This window comes from Colobus angolensis, unplaced genomic scaffold (assembly GCF_000951035.1).
Source record: "Colobus angolensis palliatus isolate OR3802 unplaced genomic scaffold, Cang.pa_1.0 Scaffold37, whole genome shotgun sequence".
In the NCBI taxonomy this organism is placed as follows: domain Eukaryota; kingdom Metazoa; phylum Chordata; class Mammalia; order Primates; family Cercopithecidae; genus Colobus; species Colobus angolensis.
This window is the reverse complement of record NW_012117043.1, coordinates 505,509-515,702: the sequence shown is the minus strand read 5'-3', so window position 1 is coordinate 515,702 and position 10,194 is coordinate 505,509. Positions and strand designations below refer to the sequence as shown.

Genomic DNA, 10,194 nt, shown 5'->3' with positions numbered 1-10,194 from the left:
AAAAAAAAAAAAAACACCAAAGAAGAAGAAGAAAGAAAAGAAATTAGAATAAGGCCGGGGGTGGTGGCTCATGCCTGTAATCTCAGCACTTTGGGAGGCCAAGGTGGGCAGATCACCTGAGGTCAGGAGTAAGAGACCAGCCTGACCAACGTGGTGAAACCCTGCCTCTACTAAAAACACAAAAATTAGCCGGGCGTGGTGGCACATGCCTGTAATTCCAGCTACTTGGGGAGGCTGAGGCAGTAGAATTGCTTGAACCCAGGAGGCACAGGTTGCAGTGAGCCGAGATGGCACCATTGTACTCCGGCCTGGGCAACAAGAGGGAGACTCCATCTCAAAAAAGGAAAAGAAATCAGAATAACAGGAGTTAGTTCTAAAATTTAAATATTAGATGGCATTAGTCTGATAAGTATCTCTACAATATAGTGGGCTATAATGGGGCAATAATGCCTGAAATGTACCAGCCAAGGCTGTCTTCCTTGAACGGGTACTAAGTCAGCTCCAGCCCTTCCATTACTGTTCCTTTCCTGACTAACCTCTCTCTTTTTCAGGTTGATTCACTCTCCCTTTGGATATACTGTATATATCCTGTATTTCTCAGAGCCACTCTCTCCTAAACTAATTTTACATATCTCTGCTGTGATCCATTACCTTCTGAGACGCTATAAAGTAGTGTCAGGGATTGTGGTAGTAGTCTGAATATCCACTATGCTGCCTACTTACATTCTCTAAAGTATCAATTTCTGCATCAGTAAAATGGGAGTCATAACACCTCCCTTAAAGGGTTTCTTAGGGATTAAATGACAGAATATATACAGAAAGTCTTGAATAGTAGCTATTTTCAGTACCAAGGGAAATCCTGCTGTGTCATTTTGAATAGTGTGTTTGTGAGTGCATGATTAAGTAGTAAAGGATTTCAGATAAACTATTGTCTTTGGCATGATTATAGATTCCAGAAAATTAATAAAATGAGCAGGCAAACGCTTTATGTGTTTGGCTGTGTAAAAATAACCAATTACAGTCATTTATGTAAACAATTTAACGTGTAGGGCCTAATTATAATGCAACACCATAACAATTACATATATTATTAAATATGCATCAGACTAATCTTGTTGTAAGTTCTGATTACAATAAAAGTACTCACTCTGTACTCTAAGGAACAGTCTTATAGTTAATTGCTAATGATGCATAAGTTTGTTCACTATTTGCATTAATTAAATGAGACATAGCTCCTTAGTTTGCTCTCCATTTGAGGCAAGGCTGGATCCTCCATCCTATATTGCAACTACACATTTGTCCTGCGACCTGTGAGATAACATATACTTTCCTTAGTATTCTATAGTGAGGAAAATGCTGAAGAAACTGCCAGCAAAAAAAATTCTGTTAATTGCCTGTTGTTCTTGAAACCTACAGGTTTAGAGTTGATAAGAGTTTTTTATTTAAACAATGAAAAATTCTATGCTGAGCACTAGTTAACCTACCTAGAACAACTTCTAAATAAGCCCCAGGATCATCCTGTGGAGCACTTCTAGAATTAAAATTATATGTATTTGACTCCCACCATGAACAAGGTAGTAGTATACACACATATATCATCTCACCCGCCCTTTTTTTTTTTTTTTAGACTGAGTCTTGCTCCGTCCCCCAGGCTAGAGTGGGGGACAGAGTGATCATGCCTCACTGCAACCTCTGCCTCCCGGGTTCAAGTGATTCTTACACCTCAGCCTCCCGGGTAGCTGGGATTACAGGTACATGCCACCACGCCCAGCTAATTTTCATATTTTTAGTAGAGACGGGGTTTCACCATGTTGGCCAGGCTAGTCTCGAACTACTGACCTCAAGTGACCCGCCCACATCGGCCTCTCAAAGTGCTGGGATTACAGGCGTGAGCTACTGCATCGGGCTTTCATCATATCCTTATGAAACTCTTATGAATTAGACATTATTATTTTCATTTTACATAGGAGGAGAAAAGAGATGCAGGAAGACAATAACTTCCCTAAATTCTTTTTTTTTGTTTTCAGATGGAGTTTCACTCTTGTTGCCCAGACTGGAGTGCAATGGTGGGATCTTGGCTCATGGCAAACTCTGCCTCCTGGGTTCAAGCGATTCTCCTGTCTCAGCCTCCCAAGGAGTTGGGATTAATTTTTTATATTTTTAGTAGAGATGTGGTTTCACCATGTTAGCCAGGCTAGTCTCGAACTCCTGATCTCAAGTGATCCGCCTGCCTCGGTCTCCCAAAGTGCTGTGCTTACAGGCATAAGCCACCATGTCATGCTCTAAATTTTTAAAGGTGATTAAGGAGTGGAGACAGAATTCAAAATTCAAATTCAGGAAAGTTTCAAAGTCCAAGCTTGCTTTTTCTTTTTTTTTTTTTCTTGACACGGAGTGTCGCTCTGTCACCCAGGCTGGAGTGCAGTGGCCGGATCTCAGCTCACTGCAAGCTCCGCCTCCCGGGTTCACGCCATTCTCCTGCCTCAGCCTCCCCAGTAGCTGGGACTACAGGCGCCCGCCACCTCGCCCGGCTAGTTTTTTGTATTTTTTAGTAGAGACGGGGTTTCACCGTGTTAGCCAGGATGGTCTCGATCTCCTGACCTCGTGATCCGCCCATCTCGGCCTCCCAAAGTGCTCAAAGCCTTCCAAAGGCTTGAGCCACTGTGCCCGGCCCTGCTTTTTCAATTATATTAAACAATGCCACGTTCCTTGTATATTCCAAACATTTATTGGTTACTTGTTGGTTGCAAAAGAGCATAGACTGCCTGTCACCAAATGATGCAAAATAATTTAGGAGCCTGTTTTGACAGTCACAAGGTGGAGGTCCTGTACATTAGGCGGAAAAGTATGCAGCTAGGCAGCCTAGTAGGCATTTTAGAATTGTCTGATAAACGAAGCCACTTAGCAACAATACATTTCTAGTTCATCTAATTTTTTGGGTTCTGCCCAAAGGCTGGTGACTCATGAGACAGATATTCTGCGCTCTATGTACATGAGAAAGAAGTCTGTAAGGTGAGGAAGAAGCAGAAGAGGTGGGTAACGAAGGTCTGGATTCACGAAAACTGTTTAATGGCCATGGCATTATGAAAATCCTGATACCAGCCAACTCTTGAGTGTTAAATAATGAGAGTCAGTTTATTAGTTATATTTGGACAGATCTGTTTTTTTGCTTTGTTTTTATAAATAACATTCTAAGAAATATATTTTTAATTTACTTATGGCATATTTAAACATTTTTTGACAAATAAAAATTGTGTATATTCATGATATACAACATGTGTTGATAGACATACATACACATTGTGGAATGGCTAAATCAAGCTAATTAACATATCCATTACCGCAAAATATACCCATTACCACAAATACTTATTTTTTTGTGTGGTAAGAATAATTAAAATCTACTCTCTTAGCAATTTTCAAGTGTATATATATATATATACACACACACACGTATATACACACATATAATGGTATATATACACATATATACGTGTATATGTATATATACACACACATATATATAGTTTGTTTGTTTTTGTTTTTGAAACAGGGTCTTGCTCTGTTGCCCAGGCTGGAGTGCACTGGTGCAATCTTGGCTCACTGCAACCTCTACCTCCCAGGTTCAAGTGATTCTCATGACTCAGCCTCCTGAGCAGTTGGGATTACAGTTATGCACCACCACGCCTGGCTAATTTTTATATTTTTAGTAGAGATGGGGTTTCACCATGTGGGCCAGGCTGTTCTCAAACCCCTGACCTCAGATGACCCACCCTCCTCGGCCCCCCAAAGTCCTTGGATTACAGGTGTGAGCCACGGCGCCTGGCCTCAAGTATATATTTTTAATTATAGTCACCATATAGTATAATAGATCTCCTGCACTTATTCCTCCTAACTGAAATTTTGTATCCTGTGGCCCAAATCTTCTAGTTCTTTCTCTCTCATCCCCTGGTAACCTCCATTCTGCTACTTCTATGAGCCTGACTTATTTAGATGCTACATATAAGTGAGATTAAGCAGTATTTGTCTTTCTGTGCCTGGCTTATTTCACTTAGCATAATGTCCTCCAGTTTCATCTATGTTGTTGCAAATGACAGGCTTTCTTTATTTTTTAAAGCTGAACAGTATTCCATTGTGTGTGTGTGTATGTGTGTATGTATGTGTGTGTGTATATATATACATATATATACACATATATACACACATACACACACACACATATATATCTCACATTTTGTTTATTCATTCATCCACTGGTGTACATGTAGGCTGTTTCCATGTCTTGGCTATGATGAATAATGCTGCAATGGATATGGGAGTACAGATACCTTGACATGCAGATCTCACTTCCTTTGGATATATACCCAGAAGCGGATTATTGGATCATATGGTAGTTCTATAGTTCTATTTAAAAATGTTTAAGGAACCTCCATACTATCTTCCAAAATGGTTGTACTAATTTACATTCCCACTGACAGTGTACAGGGTTTTTCTCCACATCCTTGCCAATGCTTATCTCGCTTTTTTATAATCATCATTCTGACAGGTGTGAGGTGATATCTCATGGTAGTTTTAATTCACATTTCCCTGATGATTAGTGATGTTGAACATTTTTTTCCACATACCAGTTAGTTACTTGCATGTCTTCTTTTTTTTTTTTTTGAGACGGAGTCTCGCTGTTACCCAGGCTGGAGTGCAATGGCGCGATCTTGGCTCACTGCAACCTCCGCCTCCTGGGTTCAAGTGATTCTCCTGCCTCAGCCTCCTGAGTAGTTGGGAATACAGGTGCCCACCACCACGCCCAGCTAATTTTTGTATTTTTAGTAGAGACAGAGTTTCACCAGGTTGGCCTGGCTGGTCTCAAACTCCTGACCTCAGGTGATCCACCTGCCTCGGCCTCCCATGCTACTTGCATGTCTTCTTTTGAGCAATATCTTTTCGGGCCCTTGCCCACTTATCTGATGTAGGGGTCATGAATATTTTCTCCCATTCCGTAGGTTGTCTCTTCACCTTTTTTTTTTTTCCTCCAGACGAGGTCTCACTCTGTTGCCCAGGCTGGAGTAAAGTGGCACAATCATGTGTCACTATAGCCTCAACTGTCTAAGCTCAAGTAATTCTCCCACCTCAGCCTCCCAAGTAGCTGGGACCACAGGCATGTGCTACCATGCCCAGTTAATTTTTCGATTTTTTTGTAGAGTTGAACTCTCACTGTGTTACCCAGTTTAGTCTCGAACTCCTGAGCTCAAGCAATCTTCCCACCTAGGACTCTCAAAGTGTTGGGATTACAGGCATGAGCCACCGCACCAGGCCAGAAACTCTACTTTTGATTCTAACCATAGCAGCTTAGCAGCTGAGGACAAACTGTTGGGATATTTTGGTCTCAGTCAATGGCAGCCAGGTTACCTAGCTTGACAAGATACAAGTTTTCTTCGTTGGGTTCCTAGTACAAAACTCAACCTTTTCAGTTAGTTAAGAATGAAAGGGCATCAAGATTGTGCTATTAGTTTATCCTGAAGGCCAACCTTCAAAAATACTGGTTCAACATGGATTTGGATATTATTAATATAAATTTATGGCTTAAAGAGGAAAAAAGGTGATTTCTCAGGTTCCTTTACAGAGACATTTAGTGAGGGAACAAGGCACTTAGTCATCTTTGCTATGACAGGTTAAACACAAGGTGTACTGGGAACATGTAAGAGGGCCACTTAACTCAGCCTTTGGGGGATCAGGAGAAGTGTTCCTAAGGAAGTGATGTCTAAGTGAGGTAGGCAGTACCTTGGCAAAAAAAAAAAAAACTTGAAGTTAAGAGTGCATATGAGAAATGAAGGTATGTCTGCCTGGCTGGCAAATAGAGTCTAAGATGGAGCAGTGATGATAAAGATATAGGAAGATGCTAGATCCTGAAGGGCCTTCTAAAAAGAATGACAATATAAATTTATTGTACAAATGGAGACACTATTGAGAGTGAAATCAGGCAATATTAATACTTATGTAGGGACAACAGATGTAAATCAGGCTATTCTCAGCAAATCAGAAATTATGGTCACCCTACTTATAAGTCACATTCAGGTGCTTGGACTTTCAGTGAAAGCATAGGGTATGTACCTTTTACATTTTGCCTAAGTGACTTCATTCTTTTTTTTTTTGAGACGGAGTCTCGCTCTGTCGCCCAGGCTGGAGTGCAGTGGCGCCATCTCGGCTCACTGAAAGCTCCACCTCCCAGGTTCACGGCATTCTTCTGCCTCAGCCTCCCAAGTAGCTGAGACTACAGGCACCCGCCACCACGCCCGGCTAATTTTCTGTGTTTTTAGTAGAGACGGGGTTTCACTGTGTTGGCCAGGATGGTCTCCATCTCCTGACCTTGTGATCCGCCCACCTCGGCCTCCCAAAGTGCTGGGATTACAGGCGTGAGCCACCGCACCCAGTCAGTGACTTCATTCTTACTTTTGTGTTTACTTGGTCATTTCACAAATATTTAAGGATACATTTCAGAGCACTGAGGTTACAAAGACAATAGTGTCTGTCCTCAAGGTCTGTCTAGGTAAGACACACACAGCCAAATAAACAATTCTAATACAGTTATACAGTTTTAGTTCTGACGCCTCCAATGAGCTGTAGATTCGTACTTGTCATTTCCAGTCAGAATGCAAAACACAGATCCAAAACAGAACTTTCAATTTCTCCTCCAAATCTGTTCTTCCTTCAGCTGGTCATGTAAGTGATGCCACTATCACATCCACTTAAGATAAAAACCCAGAGGGGCGCTGCCTTAATCAGTGTTACCCTTCTTCTCACTGTGCATTTTAATTTCTCCACATCTTTTTTTTTTTTGATACAATGTCTCACTCTGTCACCTAGGCTGACTGGAGTGCAGTGGTGTGATACTGGCTCAACCCAGCCTCATTCTGGGCTCAAGTGATCCTCTCACCTCAGCCTCCTAAGTAGCTGGGACTACAGGCATGCGCCACTACCCCTGGCTAAATTTTGCATTTTTTGTAGAGACGAGGTTTTACCATGTTGCCCTCCTTGAACTCCTGAAATCAAGCGATCTGCCCACCTTGACCTCCCAAAATGCAGGGATCCCAGGTGTGAGGCACCGTGTCCTGCCCTCTCCACATCTTTCTTAAGCACACTGACTAAATTGGTCTAAGTAGAGAGCCTAACATCAAATGAAGGGAGAGGGTAATCTCCAGGGACTTGAATGCTATGATTTTTGTTTTTTGTTTTTGAGACAGACTCTTGCTCTGTTGAACAGGCTGGAGGGCAGTGGTGAGATTTCAGCTCACTGCAACCTCCACCTCCAGGGTTCAAGCAATTCTTGTGCCTCCCAAGAAGCTGGGATTACAGGCATGTGCCACCACACCCAGCTAATTTTTGTATTTTTAGTAAAGATGGGTTTTTGCCATGTTGCCCAGGCTGATCTTGAACTACTGGCCTCAAATGATCCATCCACCTCGGCCTCCCAAACTGCTGAGATTACACGCATGAGACACCGTGCCTGGCCCCTGAATGCTATGTTTTTAATGGCTAGATCTCAGTATTACGTGGGACTAATTTTTCTACAGTATTACAAAACTGATTACTGATATTCATTGTTGACAATCATGACATCCAGATCTGGATACTTGCCTTAGCCAGTCTCAAAATTTGAGTTTCAATGAGAAAGACAGAGATATGTCCTAAATGACTGACCCCACTTCCCTTATGTGAAGTTGAGAGTGGTTGTAAAGCTGTACAGCTATAGGTGAAACACTAACGTTAATAAACTATCTGTTGAACAACTACTGCGTAAAAGGACAATTTGTGCCTTATGGGGCAACTTAAAATTTTTTTAGAGATGGGGGGTCTCGATATGTTGCCTAGGCTGGTCTCAGACTTGGGCTCAATCCATCTTCCTGCCTCAGTCTCTCAAGTAGCTGTGATTACAGGTACACACCACACACCACTTCCCCAGGCAAAGGGCAAATCCATTCTCCACACAGCTGCCACAGTGACCTGTTGTTTTATTTTTTGAGATGGAGTTTCACTCTGTTGCCCAGGCTTGAATGTAGTGGCACAATCTTGGCTCACTGCAACCTCCACCTCCTGGGTTCAAGTGATTCTCCTACCTCAGCCTTCCCAGTAGCTGGGATTACAGGTGCCCGCCACCATGCCCAGCTAAATTTTGTATTTTTAGTAGAGATGAGGTTTCACCATGTTGACTAGGCTGGTCTCGAACTTCTAACCTCAAGTGATCTGTCTGCCTCGGCCTCCCAAAGTGATGGGATTACAGGTGTGAGCCACCACTCCCAGCCCACAGTGATCCTTTTACAGCAAAGCTACTTCTTTCATCTCAACCCTTCGTGGTATTCTATCACTTCCCAATAAAATCCAAAGCTTACCAGATGATACATCATCTGCCTATGATTTCCATCTTATTTCTCTCATTTGCTGTGCTCCAGCCACACTGGTCTTGCCCTTTTTCCATGCCAAACAAATCTCCATTTCAGGGCCACTGCACTTGCTGCTTCTCTTCTAGGATAGTTTCCCTCTAGAAATCCATGTAGCTCCCTCTCTCATTAAATGATCAGATTTTTGTTTATGTGCCTCCTTAGCTAAGAGGCTTTCCTTATCTACCCTAACTAAAAGAGAAGCCCCACATCACTCTTATCCTTTTGTCCTGATTTATTTTTCCATAAAACTTGCCACATTACTGGGCATTATCTATTATTTAGTAATGTGTATATTGCTTATTGACAGTCTTCCCTACTATAACATGAACTCCATGAGGCAGAGACTTTGCTTTGTTCACTGCTGAATTCCCAGCACCTACAACAAGCCTACTCACTAAACATTTGTTGAATTAATCAATCTTCAGGATGCATAGGAAAATGTCTGGAAGGGTACATACCAAAATGTTAATTGTTTATTTAACCTGGTGGGAGGTGGTTTTTCTTTTCTTTTGAGACAGAGTTGCGCTCTTGTTGTCCAGGCTGGAGTGCAATGGTGGGATCTTGGCTCATTGCAACCTCTGCTCCCGGGGTTCAAGCGATTCTTCTGCCTCAGCCTCCTGAGTAGCTGGGATTACAGGCGCCAACCACCACGCCTGGGTAATTTTTTGTATTTTTAGTAGAGACGGGACTTCACCATGTTGGTCAGGCTGGTCTCAAACTCCCGACTCAGGTAATTCGCCCACTTCAGCCTCCCAAAGTGCTGGAATTACAGGCATGAGCCACCGCGCCCCGTCTGGCTTTTTTTTTTTTTAAGAATGAACTTGTATTATGCATATACCAAAAAAGAATGAAAGGGTTCACACAGGCATAAAGTATAAGTGAATTCTAAAAAAGGTTGGGCAAATTTATCAAAGGCAGACTTCTAAATAGATGTTAACAGTTATATACTTGAGATAAACCATGGTTTGATTTCCCTTCCCCAGTACTTCCTAGCAGTGTGATTCCAAGTTATATGTCAGTGCCTAGATTTCTTCACCCGGAAAATGGGGATAACAACAGGTGCCTACCTCACGAGTTTTAAATGAGACCATATGTGTAACCTGCTTTGTGCAACGTCTGGCATGCAACAAGTACTCGACAAATGGTAGCTATTAGAATCATCATTAGCAGCAGTAATAAGAGATGTTGGGACATACCTAGCCCTCAAGATTGACATCAGAGTAGACCACCACATCCTCTCATCATTGCGCCTCAATTTGGGCCTCTGAAGCCCAAAGAGGGGATGGTTCTTTCCAAAGAAGACAATTTCGACGTTCCAGAAGCATCTGATTGAAACGCACCCTCTTCACTCCTTAAAATCAGTCTGGTTCATCCACGAGCAGCCCTTCAGGGCCCGGACTGGAGAGGCAGCCACGGCTCGCTGTCCCTGGGCCCAGTTCCCTCAGCCTCAATTTCCCTTGCTGCAACAGGGGTGGGGGTGGGAACGTTATCCCCAAACCCAGGCAGTCCCGGCTTGGCCCGCCTCACCGCACTCCGGAGGGGACCAAACGGCCCCACACGCAGGGAACTCTCCGGCAACGGGCCACGCGCCACACGGACAAAGTGATTACTGGGCGGATCAAAAGTCAAGCAAGCGGCTCAGCCCCATCATCCGAGTCCTCAGGCACAGGGACGGCGACAGTCGCCCGGCGGTGGCCGGGAAAAGGCCAAGGGGGCGGTGGCTGGCGCTCAGCACCCGGTGGGGGCCTCCACGGCGGCCGAGGGG

At 43.3% G+C, this 10,194-nt stretch overlaps 1 protein-coding gene across 2 annotated transcripts in view; it reads right to left on the bottom strand.

Annotated features, from left to right (window-relative positions):
• The window catches only part of ACACA (acetyl-CoA carboxylase alpha), a 360,465-nt gene extending 350,277 nt beyond the window's left edge, over positions 1-10,188 (bottom strand). For both annotated transcript variants that reach the window (XM_011953628.1, XM_011953625.1), the window contains exon 1: positions 9,626-10,188. Coding sequence is in view for 1 of the 2 variants with exons in the window: in XM_011953625.1 (XP_011809015.1) it covers positions 9,626-9,663 (38 nt within the window). In the remaining variant the exon portion in view is untranslated. The remainder of the gene's footprint in view (positions 1-9,625) is intronic.
• Positions 10,189-10,194: the final 6 nt, after the last annotated feature.